The 21,240-nt window shown below is 33.6% G+C and overlaps 1 protein-coding gene across 1 annotated transcript; it reads right to left on the reverse strand.

Moving 5' to 3' along the window:
- Window positions 1–1,614: 1,614 nt before the first annotated feature.
- On the reverse strand, window positions 1,615–20,773 carry LOC149418635 (glutathione S-transferase 1-like). The gene is made up of 6 exons (XM_089639135.1): window positions 20,724–20,773; window positions 13,849–13,990; window positions 13,083–13,141; window positions 10,423–10,564; window positions 9,140–9,333; window positions 1,615–1,738 (listed from the first exon to the last, which is right to left on the reverse strand). The coding sequence occupies exons 2-6, from the start codon at window positions 13,969–13,971 to the stop codon at window positions 1,615–1,617; spliced, it is 642 nt and encodes a 213-aa protein (XP_089495261.1). The 5' UTR covers window positions 13,972–13,990; window positions 20,724–20,773.
- Between the last annotated feature and the right edge of the window lie 467 nt (window positions 20,774–21,240).

Here is a 21,240-nt window from a genome sequence, read left to right on the forward strand (position 1 = left end):
TTATTTAACACCCGGGACATTGCGCATTTCTACAGAACTACAACATTCCTCTTATTTTATTTATTAATTTCTTATTTTAGTTTATTAGGGAAAAAAACAGTTTTCAAATTTTTATATAAATATTTACACTTTACATGTTTGCATACTATTGAAGCTTCCAGGTTCCTCCTCCCACCACACGGGATGTACCGGCCCTTCAAAACTGCACTGTCTGTTTTGCTGAACATAGTATTGCATTAGTTTGTTTATACTATTTTGTGTAGTGGCTTTGTCCTTTATTTGGTAGCCTAATTGTACCGGACAGCAAATGGATCTACCTAATAATTATTAAATAATTAAGAAAATGAATATTCTGATGTCACATATTTTACGATGCCGAATCCTTTGAGGCTTATCTCGCACGATGAGTCATATTGACAAGATTATAAATCACCTTACACGTGTCATATCGCCAGTTCAAGGATGAATTACTGACAAAACTGTGGGACCTTAGTAATTAATTCTGGGCGCTATGACGCATTGTAATATTTCTGTTTAGATATAAGAATAATAGCTACACATTAACACGTATAGAAACTGTATTTTAACCCAATAAATACGCAAACAACTGGCCCTACCAGTCAGTTGTACGACGACATTCGCGAAGTTGTGTTTTATTGCAAATCCTTGCCCAAGGTACCCCCGAGAAGAAGCCGGCATTTTACAGTCGATGTCACTTTTTCATTGTGATAAGTGTATGAATGTATTAGGTTGTTTATTATTGTATATATACATATGGTCGCGTTCAAGGTCAGCATCATTTCGTCGTAGGCCAATTTGGTTCCTTTAGCATTTAAGTTGCTTTTGAAAAGGTATTTCGCTTAAGTATTATAATCCTATACTTATTGGTTAATTTACAAGAACTTGCAATTTATTTGGTTTTCTGTTATTACATAAGAAAGGAATCGTTGATAAATAGTTAAAACGTGGAGCAATAATGAAGTAGTATACAGTGATTGTATTTGGTTCTCTGTTATTACATAAGAAAAGAATCGTTGATAAATATTTAAAACGTGGAGCAATAATGAAGTAGTATACAGTGATTGTATTAGGTTCTCCGTTATTACATAAGAAAAGAATCGTTGATAAATAGTTAAAACGTGGAGCAATAATGAAGTAGTATACAGTGATTGTATTTGGTTCTCTGTTATTACATAAGAAAAGAATCGTTGATAAATAGTTAAAACGTGGAGCAATAATGAAGTAGTATACAGTGATTGTATTAGGTTCTCCGTTATTACATAAGAAAAGAATCGTTGATAAATAGTTAAAACGTGGAGCAATAATTAAGTAGTATACAGTGATTGAAGTGAGAAATTACTTGAAAATCACGCCTGTGAATATTTTTTTGCTATCACTGAGTATCACAACTCCCTCGAGGTGATTTCACGGCGGTAAAAATTAAAATTTAGAAACCGAGTAGCATTTTTGGCGTTTTACCAAAAACTAGGGGCTAACATTAACACTTAACAAAATATTGGCGAATAAAGTTTTTTAATTATTTATGGTGCTGCAAAAGAAAGACAAAGTTTTCAAAAATTCACGAATTTTTAAATTTATTACTTTTCGTTTCAATTAATTTTCGTCGACGATAGACGCTCTGAGAAGTTGCCCAAATTTTTTGACTCCAATCCCGTTAGCTTTTTCGTAGTAAGGCAAATCTTTGCAGGTGTCCATCCACTCATATACTCTTGGGAACCTGTGGACAATATAAAAAAAATACAAATATTTATTAAACCAATTTTTTGATTAATCTACTGATGAAAAAAAACATCGTAAAACATTTATATCTCAATTTTTAAATTGAAAATTGTGAATTTTGATTCAAATGTAGAAAGATCGCTTTCATTTCATTTTAAAATGTTAGCGACTGTGTAATTACTGTAAAAAAATTAGTTTCTGAAAAAATTAAATTGGATTTAAATTTTTAGCGATGCCTACCCAAGGACCTTCAGTTATTAATTCTATATTTTCCTAGTAATATTAGTTATATATTTTTTCTAGCTTTTATTTAGACAAACAAAAATATTTTAATATTTAATTTCATATATATAGATCCACTTAAAGAACCATAGTAACTACAAAAAAAATTAAGTGAATTTCTTACTTTTTAATAATAAGAATTGTTTTCTGAGAAAAGTGATTGGGTGATAAGTTGTACATCACAAATTAAACTTAGCTTAACTTAACGTCTAATACCATTTAGACGTTACCGTTTTACCTTTTTACAGTTTACAAGTTAGTAAGGTCGTTTAATAATAATAATTTATTTATATATCTAATGATTTTTTTTAAAATTAACATAACATTATTTTTCAAAACCATGACTTTAAATGAAGATCAAAGTTTGAAATTGAGTTTACTCCAAAACGTGTATTTGTAAGTTATCAACTTTTGGCAGTAACCCCACAATATACCCCATTTACCATGGGAGACTGCACTTTGTCTTTTTATTGACACACATTTAATTTTTCGGTATCTAGTGATAAGGTATGCATCATCAAAAATACATTACATAATTAAAATTTATTTTCGTAAGGGTAGTAGAGCAGCATTCCGGATTTTTGCCATTTACCTATAACTTGGAACGGCGATTCCCAACATTGAAATATCACCCACAAAGTGAACGATTTATGTCGCTCGTGGGACGATCAAGAGTAAAAATACTTTAAGGGGTAATTTAAATATGATTGTGGGTGACAGGAACACGCAGAGGTGGCTCTAGTGATAAAGAAGTGGAAGGTCAATCGAAAAAAAAAGTGGGTGTGTCAAGCCTACGCAAGACAGAAGTGAAACTTCTAGTTTCAGCTGATGCTTGGCGTGGCGCAGTTCGCTGGTGTCTGAGAGAGAGGAAAGAAGAGAAGAGAGAGAACGTTCGTGAGCGGCTCCCCCACCTCAACAAGGTTTCACTTCAAAAATGCCACAGCCGAGAATCGAACCTCGCTTAACTGATTGAAAGCCAACCACGCTGAGCACCAACTGTAAGCAAAGCCGCATAAATTGATTATATTATGTAGGTTCTGAAAATATGAGAGCTTGTTATGTTTTATAATGTTACCTACATCACACCCAAAATATAATATATTTTTAAAAATAATGTACAATGTACAGAAATAGAATCCCACACAAGATCGCGTAGTGCGCTCTAGCGAACGGATATTTTATCAGAGGGAGATAGTTTTAATTTTTTTTTCTGTAAATTATTACATATTATCAAAATAAATAAATTAATTAAATAAATGTAATACAATTATCATAATATACGGATTAGATAATAATTTTAATCCAACACAATAACGCAAAGCGCGCTCTAGCGGAGTAATGTTTTATCACAGTGAGATAAGTGTTTTTATTATTTTGCAATATTATTTTCTTTTAAAAAATGTTCTGACCTACTAAAAAATAAGATATTGAATGAAAAAGGCGTTAAAAACAAAAAAATAATGTGCGATGGCCGAGAATCGAACTCGGATCAACTGCTTGGAAGGCAACTATGCTGACCATTACACCACCAACGCCAGTTGTCGGGATGAGCTAAGAAGCATTTATATGTTACTTCAAAACTTTGACTAGATCAAATGAACTTTAATCGGTGGTGGGGGTACCCGCATTTTCGTTTCGGTCATGAGTCGGTTTTACTCCGGTCCTCGAAATTGCATGACGCGCGTAAAGAAGTTTCACTTCAAAAAAGAAATGTTAATACTATTGCTAATGCGTGGAGTAGGTATATTATAAAAACACGAATGTATGTAATTGATTTGCCGGTACAATATTGTTTAATTTAAGAGTATTTATATAACTATTTACGCATATGAGAAATCAATGTTTTTTTTGTTCTTTTCCTATTCAAACTTTCTCTAATCTCAGTTCATTTTTTATCAGTAGGCCTAAAAAGTAAGCAATGAAATCAAAAGTACCTATACCTTCATTTTATTGTAAATTCAGTGAAAAAAAAATTTTAACTTTTCGCTTTTAACCACTTTATTTGTCATCCTTGTAACATAAACTAATTGTCACTTTATTTGTATACGTTTGTCATGATTCAATGAGTTGTTGAGATTCCTTTCGATACGAAATCCATAGAATTTGGGATCTTAAATAATTCAATGCAAAGTACATCAACTATGATAAACATAATTTCGCGAACTAATATTCAAGTTCAAGATAGCTATCGTATATTACACAAAAAACTTTGGACTGACATTTTTTCACATCTCCATTCTAATACCTTTAAAATTTTAGATCGTTGATATCTCTATGTATATCTCTATCTTGTGTCCCAAAACCTATTAAAATAAATTTTGTATGATACTAAGTGTACGGGACGGCACTGTAGTCGCCGGCCGCACAGACGATATAGCGGGAGTGGCCGGCTGGCCGCTTCGACGCCTTGGAAGGGAAGGTCGGGAAAAAGTAGGGAGAATGTTGAAAAAATGGAAAAAGGGGGAAAAATATGGGGAAAAATTAGGAAAGGGAAAAATGGGGAAAAAATATAGGGAAGGGAGAAATGGGGAAAATGTGGGAGAAAGGTATAAGGCAGGGGGGAGGAAGGTAGGGGGGAACCTGCGCCCTGACTAGGGACGCTTCGACTATTGTGAAAGTTTCTTCTTGATGAACACCAGGGAGCCGGGAGAAAGAAGAAGGCCAGGTTGCAGTGAAGGTCCAGGGCAGAAGAGGCTTGAAGAAGGCAGTCAGGGCAGTCCAGGAGAGATGTTGATCGTTCGATGGTTGCTGGCTCTCTGCCGAATTGCACAAGTTTTCTGCCTTTTAAAGGACCAACGGGCTTAGCTCTCCCTTTGTTAGCGACAAATTCCGAGAATTATTTTCGGGTTCCCGGAATTTGTCACAGGAGAGAGCGCCGTTGTTGCGTAACTTGGAAGGGGACGATTTTGACTAGGTCCCTGACTGTTTTTCAATCCACTTTGCCCGGGTCATTTTTATTCAGATACATTTTGTGAGTTTGCACATATTACAGAGAGAAAATATATTTTACAAGGCAGCTTTGCACAATATTTAATTTGTGCAAATTTACATATTAAAGAGAAAAAATAGCTTTGCACAATATTCAATTTTGTGCAAACGGCAAGTTTTGTAAAGGAAACTGCGTTTGCACAATTTCAAATTTCATGCAAATTTAAATATTAAAGGGAGTTGGTATCTAAAAGGGAAGATTTGCACAATATTCAATTTTGTGCAAACGGCAAGTTTTGTAAAGGAAACTGCGTCTGCACAATTTAAAATTTCATGCAAATCTTCCATGTTTTGTACAAATTTATTATGATAGGTATTTTAATTTATAAGAGGGTGTTGGGGGGTCAAGCCTTTGTTTTTTGTCTATAATGATGACTGCTTGACCCCGTGGTTTTATTTATTGATCAGTTTTGCATATAAGATTTACAGTTTTACACAAGTGCAGATAAGATTACAGATTTTTATAGAGAGAATTTTGTTGCCTAAATTCGAATATGCGCAGAGGTGAGTTTGTAAAGGAACTGCCTCTGCGTAAATTCAGATTTATGCAAATTAATATAAAGTCGGTGGAGGTACGTCCGGTACACTAAGCATACGTCAGATATGATAGTGTTTACTTCCTTTATCCGTATAGCAAAGAGAAAAAAATGAGATAGCTTGGGTACTAACTTGAAAGTGACCCCCATGGTAGGCACATACAATAGCTTCTAATTTGGACGCTAGATGACACTGGAACCCGCTATTATCGTACGAATATTAATACTAAATCAATAATCTTGTTGTTCGTTAAATCTTTTTTTATATATGAATACTATTGCAGTATATTTTGGAATGACATTGACCAAATGATCACCATAGAAGAGCCGCCACTGGGCACACGGCAAACGTGTAGAAAAATTCCAGAGCCGCACATAATTATAGGCAAAACAATTAAACTGTCATTATTTAATATGTTAAATTCGTTTTAATCACAGTGTAGTGATTGCAGGATACTAGTGTAAAAAACGAGAGTTCTGGTATACATTCTGAATACACAAGTATTTTTTAACGAAATTAGTTTCAATTGCGGAGAGAAATAAACCTGTATGTGCATAGTAAAAAATAGATCGGATTTTTAGTTTGGAAGTTATGTGATATCAATGGTATTTTTTGATGAAATATAATTCAAGTGTCAAAAAATTGTCCAAAATTTAAAAAAAAACAGTATTAACAGTATTTTCGGCGGTAGAACTATAATAACCAAATGGTCAACTACTCTGATACAACTATGACATATGACAGTTGAGTTTTAATGAAAGGGCTTAACACATTCATACTAAAATAATACTTAGAGTATAGAGTGATAGATATTTAGAGTATTTTCCACTCTGGAACATGCCGCAAGCATACTATATATTATTTTAAATTAGTAAATTGTGAAAAAACATAAATGTAATTTACTTGCGCACCTCGAAATTTGTACCCGCGACCTTCGGATTGCTAGTCGAGAGCTTTAACTTTCCTCCGTGGCTTTAACCCTCGACAACGGAAGCCATTGAGATAAAATATAGACTGCTCCGAGAAAACTTCGCACGACCTTTATAACAAGTTTAATAAACTTGTATTGCTGACAACATGCTCGACTCCTCGTAAGTTAAATCCGGGGAGCGACCAAAAAATAAGTGTTTAATAGGTGTGTTTTTTTTTGTGTTGAGAAATTAATTTATTTTTCCCTAGAGTACGGCACTGGTTTCGCCCCAACTTTGCCGTGTCCTAGCTCCTAGCCATCACAAACAATAAATTGTCCTTGGGCATAGTTAAATTTTCATCTGCGGCGCTTTCTTTGTACTCGCTATGTTCGATATTAATAATCTTAGGTTCCGTTTTACTGGGGTATTAAATAAATCTGAAGGGTTTATGAAAATCAGAAAAAATATCATTTGAACCATAAGATGGGAAGCACTGGCTTAGATTTTAGATTAAGTTTTTTATGGGAATACCCCACGTGTCCTAACCGCCTGGAGCCAATGGGACTATGTCATCCCCAATTGGGGAATGTTGTGATACTGAAGGTAATGGGGAAGAGGAAGATGGGGGAGTTCAAACCTGTTCACCAAACATTGCTAAAACCATTTCACCCAACTTTTCAATTCTGGAATTGCTGCAAATTCACTATATGTTATTATTAATTGATAAATTGTGAAATAACTTTTAATAATAAATTAATCAAATAAAATTTAATTTAATTTTTTTACATTTTTCCGAACTCCGGATTGGTAGTTGAGAGCCTCACTCCTCGACCACGGTTGACGTACATTACACAATACTTTTTCAGGACTATATTTTCACTCGGCTAAATGTGGGAGGCTATATTTATATTAATAAGCAAACAATTCAGTGTCCAGAAATAAACGAAAAAGGTTCCCAGATTTATGGATTTTACCCGGTATCTTTGTAATATTATGAATTATATTCACATCTGAAATTTGTTCTACCAAAAATAGCATGCTTCGCTTAACCAATTAAAGATTTTCTTTGCATAGTCATAAAAAATCTTCGTGGGCTTCGGAGGTTGGTATTGTTTTGGTAGGTGGTATTTTTGGATTATAAAAAAATTTAAATGTATAATGTTATATTCTTACAACGTTACATCGTGTTATTGTTGTTTGGTTTTGAGCTTTGAGTTTAGAGCGATGAGCTTTGCACTTTGCTATGGACCTTTAAACTCTGAGTTCTGAGCTAATGATTCTCTTATTATGAAAGTCAAGTGTGCAAAATTTCATCGTGATGTATCAAAATTCTGTTTTGGGATGGGAAAAGAAAATGGGGGTAGTTTTCCTAATTCTCATATAAACATTGACCTTCCTCTTTATTTGAAGGTCAAGTGTGCAAAAAATCATCTATCTCGGAATAAAACTGCAGGTTTCTATTTAAACAAAGACGCAAAATCACACTTCTTTATACATAATATATATATATATATATATATATATATATATATATATATATATATATATATATATATATATATATATTTAGATATAAAAAGATAAAATATATATGATGTGTGATGTCTCCGGCACTTCCTGGGCTTAGAGGCAGTGTTTTTCGAAATCAGATTAACAAAGTGATTTTCCTCTTATTTTGAATGTCGAATGTGCAAAATTTTGTCAAAAATTCTCAAAATACTATTTTTTAGGGGTGGAAAAGGGGGATGTGGGTAGTTTGAAGAAATTTCGTGAATACGGTGTCCTTTCTCTTGTTTTGAAGATCAAGTGTGCAAAATTTCGTCAACCTCGGAATAAGATTAAAAACTTAAACTATACAAATCAAATACACGCCGCCCGCATGCCTATTTATATTTTCAACGGCCAAATACTTTTATAAACCGTATTCATAGAGTGAAGATGCACATTGGGTTGACGTACGCCATACACGCATTACTACGTTCCCAGGTCATTGTGCATCCTGGTTTTACACACGCAACGCGTGTCATCACAAGACAGGTGGTCTTTGGTTCTTAACTGGCGCGCAGGCTATCATTTGATATGATGTTTATTTTTTAGGTTATGTTGATGTCTTTCATTTTGTTAGCAGACGCAATTCGTAGCTTTGTCATGTCTTGGAATTCAGTAAGCAAATTTGAGGACGATACTTCATTAATTGTTTTATTAACATCCATAAATATACCAAAAATAACAGTAAATTCATAGATAATACCACTCATAGATTTGAAATCAACTCATTGGAGGCGTGACTCCACCCCCTCCATCTTACACGTCGCACGCCGATCTGGACAACCAAGATCTGCGCAGCGATGGAAGCGTGAGTGTGTGTTGCATGTAACAAGTGTGTTTCTAAATCGTCTATTTCCATAGAATATGTATGGATTGTAATTAGTTCAGACATCGTAATGCATTGCTTACGTAGAGTACGTCGACCCAGTGTGTTTGTACCTTTATTCATCTTATGATATATATATACATTTGCAAACCTAATCGCGAACCGAGCCACGAATTACGGGAAAGTAACGAACCAACTGCAAGCGGCGTTTTGCGTTATTTGTTGTTTTCTTCGTTCCTTTCCCTTAAGTTGAGGTTCAGTTCGGCAGTTCGGCTCGCGTATATATATACTTCCCATTAATACGTACCTATCGGGGGTTACCGGTATGATCTCGTCGATGCTTGTGGTGGTGGCGAGGCAGCACAGATCAGCTATGGTCATGGAGTCCCCGGCCACCCAGGCATGTTCTTCCAGATATCTCTCCAGGACCCCGAGACTGGTGTATACCTTCTCCCTGGAACTCTCTGGAATAGACGAGCCTGTGCCAGTCATCAGGGGCAACTGAAAAAATATATATAAACATCTATTTAACAGTTAAATTAATCTTTATTTATTTTTACTTATACTTTATACTTAATCAACGTTACCCGGCTAACCCGAAGAGGCAACTGAATTAAGATGTTCTTTTAATTCAAAGAAAAATTCAAAAGGTATCTTACTGTAATACATTACAGAATCGGTTAAAAAAATGCTTAGACTATTTATCTTTCAAATGTGGACTACATGACCATCTTAGATCATACGACGCACGTCGTGAATAATTTAAGATAAATACACTTAAAATAAAAAGGCAATTGACTGACCTAATATGTTTGCATAAAATTATCCACGGCCATCTTGATACCTCATTAGTCATTATGTCTTAGCAATATTGAAATAAATGTCCCCAACTCCCATTGTTTAAGACACCATAGCATTTTTCACCTAAATATTTTCAAAAATAATATCGCCTACTTTAGCCCTCTGACCCAAATGTGTCGACTGTGTAATAAGATTGAGTGTGCTGAAGTAGATATTATGTCGATAATTTATATGGATTCAGAAAAAAAATTCTGCTATTGTTAAATAATATGTTGCACTGATTATATTTTGTATTACTTGCGTCTCTTACTTTTCTGTAATATTTGTATTTCATATATATTTTTAATTTTTAAAATTTAATTTAAATTGTTTTATATTTTAATCTTTATTTAGGTATATGAAAATTAATGTGTCTTTGTATTTTAACTAAGTTTTTATAACTGGATTGTTCTCACGTGAATGAGAGCGTCTGTAAATACCCAGTATAAATAAATACATTTATTATCAATTATTGAAGATAATATAAGCGATTCTAAAACGAAAATTTGAAACAGAAAAATCAGAAAAAGATACAGTCTCATCTAGGACTTGAACCCGTGACCTTCTTACCTTCAGACCAACCAATTGAGCTAATGGGACCCTATTTCCTTCGGTCATGTTTAACTATAAAATAGTGAAGTCATTTAATTCATTAAACGTTATTCAAGAACTCCGAATACCATATCAATAATTAATCAATCTTTCATTATGAATGTATCGCAAATGGCGACAATTATGTATAATACTAACAATGACGTCATGCATCTTGATGAAAAGGACCGAGGAGTCGAAGTGGAGCCTCTGGTCTACTATTGCCCTCCTGCGGGGCTCCTTGGGGTACAATTCGTCTGTCCGCCCGTAAGCTGTGGCCAGATAACCTGCTATGGCGTGGCTGTAACAATTAAAACTGGAGATGAAACTAAAATTAGAGACGTGGGAGATATATTTTACGAAATGAGAGTGTGTTCTCTAACTAACTAACTCACTAACCATCACGCCGTTTCATGCTCTCAAACCATCAAAGCGTCCCTTTCTTGCTCTTACTCATTACGCTTACATCAGCCTTGCATTCTTTGCGGATCTCTACATTTCTCACACCATCATACATGTGGTTTCCATACTACTAAATCCATATAAGAAATATTGGACGTGTGCAGCACAAATATTTACGATGTACAGGGTTTTCCAATAGGAGGTGTTATTTTGAATAGCCCGCTATTTCGGTAGATGTTACTTTTGAAGCTGTCATTTTTTTACATTTGACAAGTAGAAACTACGCTATTAATAAAAATGGAACGATACACGCTTCAACAACGCATTGAAATTATTAAAATTCACTTGAGTGAATCAAATACAAATCATCTTGAGTGATGAGGCCCATTTCCACCTCGGTGGCTTCGTCAACAAGCAAAATTGTCGTATCTGGTAGTCGGAAAACCCAAGAGTTATTGTTGAAAAGCCTCTCTATCCTCAACGTGTGACTGTTTGGTGCTGTTTATGGTCCAGCGGAGTCATTGGAATTACTTTTTTGAAAATGAGGCTGGAGCAACAGTTACGGTGAATGGATTGCGCTATCGAGAGATGATCTGGACAACGTTTATTTTCAATAAGACGGCGCTACGTGCCACACAAGCAACGAAACCATTGATCTTTTACGATTGAATATCAAAATAACATCTCTTATTGGAAAACCTGTATTATCTTCAAACTTTACATACTTATTCAACATATAAACTGTACATTTTTACAATACGCTTAAAATACATTCCCTGGAAACTATAGGGAAAATAAATGACAAATTACGGGTTGTATCAGAAAATTTTAACAATTCTTCAAATTTCAAAGTTCATTTTTAAGTTCTGTGAAAGTTCTTTTCAGGATCTGTTATTATTTCAGCTTTGTCAAGTAACTGGTCTATAATGATATAATAACAGAATTTGAATAAGGTGATTTTCTCACGAAAACGGCGCTATAGGAATAATCCAATGGTTAATCCGAAAATGAACGTTGAAATTTGATGAATTGTTCAAATTCTACGAAACAACCCATCCTTAACTTTTTTGTACAAAATTATTAATTCCAAATTGTTGTGAACACCTGCATCCCATCGAGTACCAAATCGAGCAACCAGGCCAAATATATTCTACAACAATAATTCCGCGTTTATCTATCACACACACGCGCTTATTTTTCGTCTTCATACACTTGGAAATAAATTCACCATTTACAATTCATAATTTATTTATATTCATATCGTTTGTTCTTGCATATAACCGATTGTTATTTCCAATGATTATTCCTTACCTTCCCGTCCTGTTACCTTGTCACCAGAACACAAGAAGTACCTCCAGTACAATTTCTATAACGCCTCTGAAAACAGGTTGTTAGGTTGCAATTCGCGGTTAAGTGCAATACGCCGTGGAGGTTTTCGTGCTGGCAGAAAGAGGGAACATTGAGAATACCAGGACAAAAGGTAGGACTTTCATTATTCTTGTAACATCCTCTCATAGTTCCATTCCGTTCCCTTTCGATATTCTACATTTTATATAGAAACTCGCGGTCGGAAATATTTCCAGTATATTCCAATAGTTATCGAAACAATGTTTTTATGTAGTATTATATTTTAGGAACATCGCGTAGGAGCGATTACATTTTTTCATGTTCTTTTTTTTGTAAATTACTTGTACTCACTTGTAAATTACGTATTATCAACCTGTATTATTACTTGTACTCACTTGGAAATTACGTATTATCAACCTGTACTATTATGTTTATGCCATCTGCACTTACAACTGATTTTTTTTCTCTCCGTTTGTTTTCTTTTCTTATATTGTGTACATTTAAATGGACAATTAGACTTACCTTGTATTTTGTTCATTTATTTAGTTTTTTTTTGTTATTTAAAGATTAAAAAATCTCTGTTGTAACTGTATTATGTAGTGAATCTTGTAAAATATATATCATATAAGGACCCATTAGGGCGTTTATAATTTATTAAAAAAAAAACTAGAACAAGAGTTAACAATTTATTACCAAATTACTTTGGAAAATTGTGTGTGTGGAAGCTTTTATTGTAATGCTGTTTGCTGCATTACAATTAAGGCTTCCACACACATAAGATAGAAAGAAAATATCAAACTTAAAAGAATTAACACTACAAAAACAAAACTTTGTATTGGGTAGAAATGAATTCAAATGCATAGTTGAGTCCGCAGTGAAATAAAAAATGAATATACGTAGATATTTAAAGAAATATTTAAGAATTATGTGAGTGATAAATATTAGAAATAAATAATATGTAAATTAAGATGTGTGTTTGTATTAGACCACATAAAGTCAAATTATATTATGTTTATTGAATAACATGAAATCACATATGTTACATAGTTCTAAAGAAATTCACGTTTTACCTGTCTCCCACGGTGAAATTTTTTTCTACTAGAAGAGGAATTAAACGCAGAGGATTTTTCTGAAATTTAAAAATATTTTAAAAATTACGATTTGTACATAGCTTTATTTATCAACATCCACCTTCTGATGAACTTCGCCTCCTTTTTACATAGCATCACGTCATTGGGTTGACAGAGAGGATAGAGCATCAAACTTATCAAATTACTAGCTGTACCCCACCACGCGTTGAGCTAATTGCTTTTAGGTCAAACAGTTGGCGCTGTTTTTCGGAAAAGCATGTTTGTCCAACAGATGGCGGATGGGGGATAGAAGGCTACCACACAATATAGCTCCCTTGATCGTACCGGGAATTGTTTCTGAGTTTTAGCGACACGCACATTGTACACTTCCTTTTATAATATACATTGATTAATTATATAATGTTTAATTACAAAAAGAAAGAGAAACATTCCCGGTTGCGAATAACCTGTCTATATTTGAAAATCTCCCAAAACCATCACAGTGAGCGGAAAATGCTGCTAGTGTTGTAACAAAAAGAAAAGCACATTTAAGGGAAGAGAGTTCGCAATCAACCTTTTTTTTGACCTGAAAATAAATGGAAAGTATCGGGGTCTGAAAAGATGTTGTTGTATTTTGTGCAAGCCCTTCTGAAAGATGAATGTTGTGTAATTTGTTTATGAGTGTATTGATGTAGAATAATGAATTGGTGCTTATTATTGATACTGTTATACAAAAAGAAAGAGGAGAGATTACAATTATTATTACCTTCTCATATTCCGGGGTCAATTGTTCCCCTGCGAATATGTTAATCGTGACGAGGTTGAGAGGGACTCCCAGGGCGGAGGCTACCAGAAGGGCCCCTCTGCTCGGGGGGCTTATCTCGTGCATGTACAGCGTGGGGGCCTCTCTATGCAAAAGTGTATCAATTAATCTATTCTTAAATAAATTATTTTTAAAAGTCTTATACAAAAAAATATATTTCACGGAGAAAAATTACTAGGTATTTCTAATTTATTAAGAATCTCTTCAAATTGTTATTAATACCGATTAAAATGGGATAACAGGCCTTACCAATTATTTATTTTATTTATTTATTTATTATTTTTTTTAAATTAATAATCAGGTTTCCTACCTTTTAGTAAATTACGAATAGATTATCATGATGTCGGAACAAGTGTTCACGAAAATCTGAATATTTTCTTGAACATGCGTTTCGGCTGCATGGGGAGCCGGATCGGGAGAGTCTGGTTGAGGTTTACTCTTTGACTTCTCCAGCCAGACTCTCTCGACCCAACGACCGCCTTTATGAGATGGATGGACTCATACGTGACTCTAAGACACACTGACCCCCAGATTGCTACCCACCCCTAATGCCTTTTTTCCTTCCCAGAACGTCCTTTCCTTCCTTGCCTTAAAAAAACAGACACACCGCTCAGCCTCCCCAGAGATGACATAGGCCCTGAAGTGAATTATTTCCCCCAAGTCCTCCTATGTGGAGTGAACGTAAAAACAGACATACAATAACATTTTTTTAACCATCATATTAAAAAAAACATTTTTAAAAACCAACAAAAAAGTTTATAGCTATCAAAACCAACCAAAACAGTGAAAACAAAAGAACGAAAACATTCTAGAAAATTTAAATATTTAAAATATTCAAAATCAAACCAAAACATTGGTGATAATAATATCATATATAAACTTTCGTTCATTCGTGATGAAAATGATCTTAAAATAGTTACACCTAGTCACCTAGTCCTATCCAGCCAGAAAAAGCTGCGCAATTTCATGAAGCCTGAGCTCACCGCTCGAAAGCTTCGATACGCGAGACTGATTGTCGGCTTTTTGTTAAGATTTAAAAAATATTACCGTTTTAAATATCGAAGATCGATATCTTCGTGCTTTTTGTATGGTACAAATTGGTCCTGAAAACCATAGATATGCCAGTATATAGACAGTATAACTCTAATTTGGAGTCTACGTATTATACTTTACACCAATGAAAAACTCTGAAGGTTTATTCCATAGACTTTCAGAGCTTTTCATTGGTGGATATAGTAGTCTAGTGGTATAGTAGGCAATCATATGACGTAACAATATTTCGGTGTCCAATTTTTGAACGGAGTTATATCCCCCGCCCCAAATTTTACATTCTATGGTATAGAAGTGAGAACTTTAGGTCACATATTTTTGGTTGTCCCCTCTCTAAACAAATATCCTCTCTTCTATCAAGTCATATCTTAAATTTCCTCCTCTCCATTCAATCCAACATCTTATCTCTTCTAAGCCTCAACCCAACTACAGTATTCCATGTAATTTAAAAATTTACACATTTTAAAAATTATAATGTATAAATTCACTTTCACTCTAGCCACAATTTGAAGTGATGGCCCAGAACACCTTTGAAGGGTTAAGCCAAAAATATTTGAAAACAAAAAAAGACAATCATTTTAATTACTCTCATATTTTTATTGGCTGACATCTTTGGAATGATTGCAAAGCTCTTACCAATATATATTAGCTACTTAGATAGCGTCCACCCACTTGTATCCATTTTTGATTATGTTTTATATGGGACTTCTATTGACTTTTCGATAATAATTATTCTAGAATGAATATTAAATTTATTATGAATAACTTTTTAAAGTTTGTAACCCTCTTCTCTGTTTCTTTGTCTTTTTCATATTTAATTGGGAGTTGTTAATATAATCATCTTCATTGATTGAGTTTTATTTGCGTTAATAAGTTATTCCTGCTAAATTGAAAAAATTCCCTTATAATAAATCAAGCCTTATAAAATATTTTCGTTTTATTAAGTATTTTTTCTCGGAAGATTTTTTCAATTTATTTTTTTGTTTCAGACTAATAATTATTTCTTAAAAATAATATGTTAACCTTTATACTATGCATAAAAACTTTTTCTCGTAAAAATTAGTTTATCATTAAAAATAATGATCGCAATACCATCCATTTTTGTCTTTGATACGTCAAAAAAATTGTAGTTCTATCTCTTTTTATGCAAACTATTGAAACAATATTTTTCTCTTCAAAGTAGAAACCAATAAGTAATGCTTTTGTATTATCAATACGGAGAAATTATAGTCCGTTAAAATTATTTTGCTCTGCTGTTTTTATGTCATCTGCGAATTTCGACAGGTGTTTTGTCTGTAGATGGAATTAGAGTGCCTTCAAATATAAAAATATTTAAAATTTCGCCATTTTTATAACAAAGCAATCAATTAAAAACAGTATTCACATTTATATTGTGCTATCAGTTACTAACTGTATTTCTTTGACAATTCTTGTATTTTAGATTGAAAATTTGGCGTCTAGTGCTTTTTGACAAATAAATGGGATACTTCAAATCTCTGGAAATCAAAGCTCTGTTTTAAATTGATTCCGGATTGACGTAAAATTAAGGCGATTAAATTTAATCATTGACATAAATACAAGGACGTTTTTTGTTCATATTAATCGAACAAAAAGTATAGCACGTTCCCGTTTCTAGATGAAAAGCGAAGAATTTCGTAATGTTTCGGTTCCCGGAATAAATACATAGGTATTATAATACAGCGCATTTGTAGTTATTTTTCACTAAAGGTCACTATAAAAATTATCCTATTTTTATTATTATATAACAAATTATTATAAGTAATATGAAAATATCTCCCGAATAAAAATAAATGCCGCTGACAGGAATTGAGCCCGCACCTTTTGATGTCCAGTCAGGTGCTCTGGACCAGGTTTTAGGAGACTAATTATTGCTTATAATAATTTGTTATCCTTTGTGCTATGCATAAAAACCTTGTCTTATTAACTACTTTTTGACTTTGTCCGGGTTAAATCTTCCCCACAGGAAAAACTAAACCCTTCCACACACTTTTCTACAAATGATCATCTACTCAATCCACATTATGTAAGTCCATTATATAAGCTTAATAAATACAAAACAATACAAGAACAACACGTCAACTCACCAGAGATCAAATGGGAAAATAATTCACCGTCTCCAGATATTTTCATATCAGAGGGTTCGGCTCGGTAGAACTCCTAACTTGACCTATAAATCCCACTGATCCATCAATATAAATATTTTAAAAATCTTTCGTAATCCTACACGTATTTAAAATGACTGATTTTTGAATTTTCATACATACATTCTTTGTCAGATCTAATTCATTATAAAAAATATTATTATTATTATATGATGTGGGTACAAAATTTTGTCTAAGAATAGTTCTTCTGTAGGTAGGTGTTTACTTCGTGATGACATAATAAATAATTAACGAATTAAAGTCAAATTAAGTACTTATTAGAGAACGTATTACTTTTCAGAAATAATTATAAGCTTGACACACCTATTTTAATTGAAAAAATCTTCCGAGAAAAAATACATGCCACCGATGGGAATTGATAGATCAGTGGAATTGAACCCGCCCCCTTCTGATTGCCGTTCAGGTGCTCTACCAATTGCGCATAGACATATGAATATTAGTAGACCTGCCCCAAGTGATTAAAAGCGTATTATCCCCACTCCCCATACCGGTTCAATTGGAGCCGGCTGGGCTCGCGTATGGCCTCAAGTGAAATTTGAAAACGTGACGTCATCATTCTTGTGCGAACTATGGTCGAGGCATCATCGGTTCATTTTACGAAATAACACGGCAAAATGTTGACTTGTGATATGAAAACTTGTAAAAATAGATGTGAAAAAGAGAATAAACCCAATTGTCGTATTACATTCCATATATAAGCATTATTTTACTCTATTTTAAGCTTATTCACACCGTATTATATGGATCAGTTTTAGAAACATATACTATCACATCACAATGTAGCGATTCTCAAGTGTGCTCATCGTTGTTTACTGGGGTAAGAAAATTATGAAACATTTGTAAAAGTGTCTTAACTAAATATTCTGAAACTAACTACGACTCTGCAAACAGAAGAAATTTACTTTGCCGAATTTGGACTTCGCAAATTAGTTCATAACGTGGCGAGTAATTTGCGCTCCCATGTAAAAATGTCTATTCATTCAAAAGCAGATTTTACTTTTAAGAAGTAAATGGTGATATTATAATGCGAGATGCCTATTTACTGTCAGATTGATTTATTGACGAATCACAGTCAGCTTAACCCCCTTCGTTCTTCAACAGTTGATTTTACCCCTCGCCATTATCTTCTCGTCTATTAATTCCTATGTCTGTGCAATTGCGCTACTTCGGCTTTTAATAACTGTCATCCTTTGTGCTATGCACAAAAAATCCTTCTGTCTTAAACATTAGTTTATCATTAAAAATAATACTTATTACAGAATTTAAAATCTACATGTTTCGAGAACAATGTTCTCTAATGAATAAATTAATTTTATTTTAATGAATATATTAAAACTCAATGTAAAAACGATTGTAATGATTATTTTAAGTACCTTCGTAGAGGTAAAATTCCTTAGTTTTCCATTGAAAAGAGAAATATTCTCATTACATATTATCTTTCACGGTGTAATTTCATTTCTATCAATCGGTTTTTCAGTATACTCAGAATCTTATGAGACAGATTCGGTTGTCAGGATTAATATCCGACGGCAAATTGACGAATTAAATATATGAGCACTACAAAGTAAAGTTAAATCATGTTTTTTTGGTTTGAAAATTTTATAGCTTAGAAATATTTTAAATGCTTTAATTAAATACTGCGGGTAAAACGCATCTTGGCATTTGAAAAAAGTCAGGCCCATAAAAACTGCTTTAAAAGTCAAAATCTCCTACTTACGAACATCTTCGTTATCTGTGCTTGAACTTGGCAAAATAAAATAAAACACAAATATTTTTTTGTTACATAAAGCAAAATTTTAAGTGGGAATTTAAACCTTATGCCCACTAACATAAGTAGCATTATTGTTAGCGGCCCGATTCCAAATGTCACCCCACACGGCGCAAAAACAACTGAAATGTCGGCCATATGTCTGTGTAATTAAAGTAGGTACCTATTAGCTATATAACATAGTTATGTATTTTATAGAGGGAGTTAAGAGTCTTAGGTACCTGACTTGCTGAAACCTGACGTTATTTTATACAGGGAGTTAAGGAGTTAAGTACCTGACTTGCTTTAACCAGTGATTCCTGACGTTATTTTATACAAGGAGTTAAGGAGTTAAGTACCTAACTTGCTTCAACCAGTGATTCCTGAGGTAATTTTGTACAGGGAGTTAAGGAATTAAGTACCTGACTTGCTTTAACCAGTGATTCCTGACGTTATTTTATACAAGGAGTTAAGGAGTTAAGTACCTGACTTGCTTCAACCAGTGATTCCTGAGGTAATTTTGTACAGGGAGTTAAGGAATTAAGTACCTGACTTGCTTTAACCAGTGATTCCTGACGTTATTTGGACTAAAAAATTATAATTAAATTTTGGTCACCGGTGACATACTATTTCGTTTTTTATACAGATACGTTTTTCATAAACAAATATATTTTCTTTTAGATATCGTAACTGGTCACTCAGTCCCAGAGGATCCAACAGTCAAATAGTTACTCTTCTGAAAAAATAATTTTAGTTGCGAAGAAAAAAAAAGTTCGCGATTTTTACTCCAAATAACCCCACAAATCAGGTATACGGGCGGATATTAAGTATTTATTTAGCCAACTTTTCGGATAGCGTTACAGTGTTCATCGTCAGGGCAAATACGAAACGTTGGCTAAAAAAGGAGGAAGCGCAACACGACATAATAATCAAATCACAATAAGTTTTATATCATGTTTGTATACTTTTCTCATAAGCCCCATTTCCACAAATGTATGGAATACTTATTAAAATTACTTAAAAAAATATCTTTAATCATTGAAACGTTTAATTAATTTAATCATTAAAACTCTCGAACGAAAAATGTGAAACATAAAAGACAGAAAAAGATTCAGCCGCATCTAAGAATTGAACTCAGGAACTCTTCCTCGCGGGGAAGTGCTCTGACCACTGGGCTAATTCGACTACATCAACTTACGACATTTTTAACTGTTTCATACTTCGACTGAGATCTATAAACATTATCTTCATTTTTTAACGTATATTTTTAGCTGCTATCTTAACGTATGACGCAAGATTCTCTGCTAGCTAAATGCAATCTAGATAGTGTCTTGGATAAACATTTCCATTTTTTATTTTTTTTTTGATGAGCGACATCTATTAAATTTTCTAAAAGTATAGAATTTTTGCAGTCGAATTTTAAAAAAAAATAAAACTTAATAGTTTAACACAATATTAACGTCTCTCAAACGAAAAATATGAAACGCCAAAAATCAAAATTACGTCACTTGGTATGGTTGGGTTAATCTTAGGGTTCAATTCCTGGACGGGGAAGAATCTTTTTCTGTCTTTTCTGTTTAAGAGTGATTGAATTTATCTTCAATGATTAAATATTACAATTTGAGGTTTTACTCATTAAGTTAATCCACTATAAAAAAAATCGGCCTTTTTTACGTTTTGGACGACTATACCAGGATTTTTACACCATTTTAACACTACAAGATAAAGAGGAGGTTTAAAGGTTTAGGATTAATGATCTTATTTCGCCGATGCTCTGTAAGGAACCCGCTTATACAGCGCGGGAGTAAACTGTGCACCCTAGAGATTTATATACTTACTCGAAATGCAGTTCCGTTTCTCCGATCAAATTATTTGCAGGTTGTCCAAGGTGGCACTGCAATCAGAAAATCAAAAGTGTACTATAATATTTTTATATCAATCTAATCCACACTAAATTCTCTTTTTTTAGAGGGTCCGGCTAGAAAGCTCAAAGGGTCTCCCTCAACTCAACTCCCTCAAGGCCAGGACAAACCTAATCCCATGAACCCGGGCGCCCCTCCTAAGTCACCAAACGAAGCTAACCACTTGGGGTACCCTATGTGTTGATTATCCAATGAAAGGTTTCCGAGGCGGCGGTACCCATACCTGCCTACCAAATCGAATAGGTACTACTGGTGACATAGGCAAAACGTTCGCAAAATCGCTTTTTTTTCATTGGCCTGTCTGCGGTCTATATATATATATATATATATAATATAGGGTTTTCCAATAAGATGTGTTATTTTATTATGTATATAAATTAATTTTTTATTTATTTTATATACATAAACACACACTTGCCACAAACTACACATC

The sequence above is a fragment of the Hesperophylax consimilis genome, chromosome 13 (genome assembly GCF_061612785.1).
Source record: "Hesperophylax consimilis isolate HC1 chromosome 13, BYU_Hcon_1.0, whole genome shotgun sequence".
Lineage (NCBI taxonomy): Eukaryota > Metazoa > Arthropoda > Insecta > Trichoptera > Limnephilidae > Hesperophylax > Hesperophylax consimilis.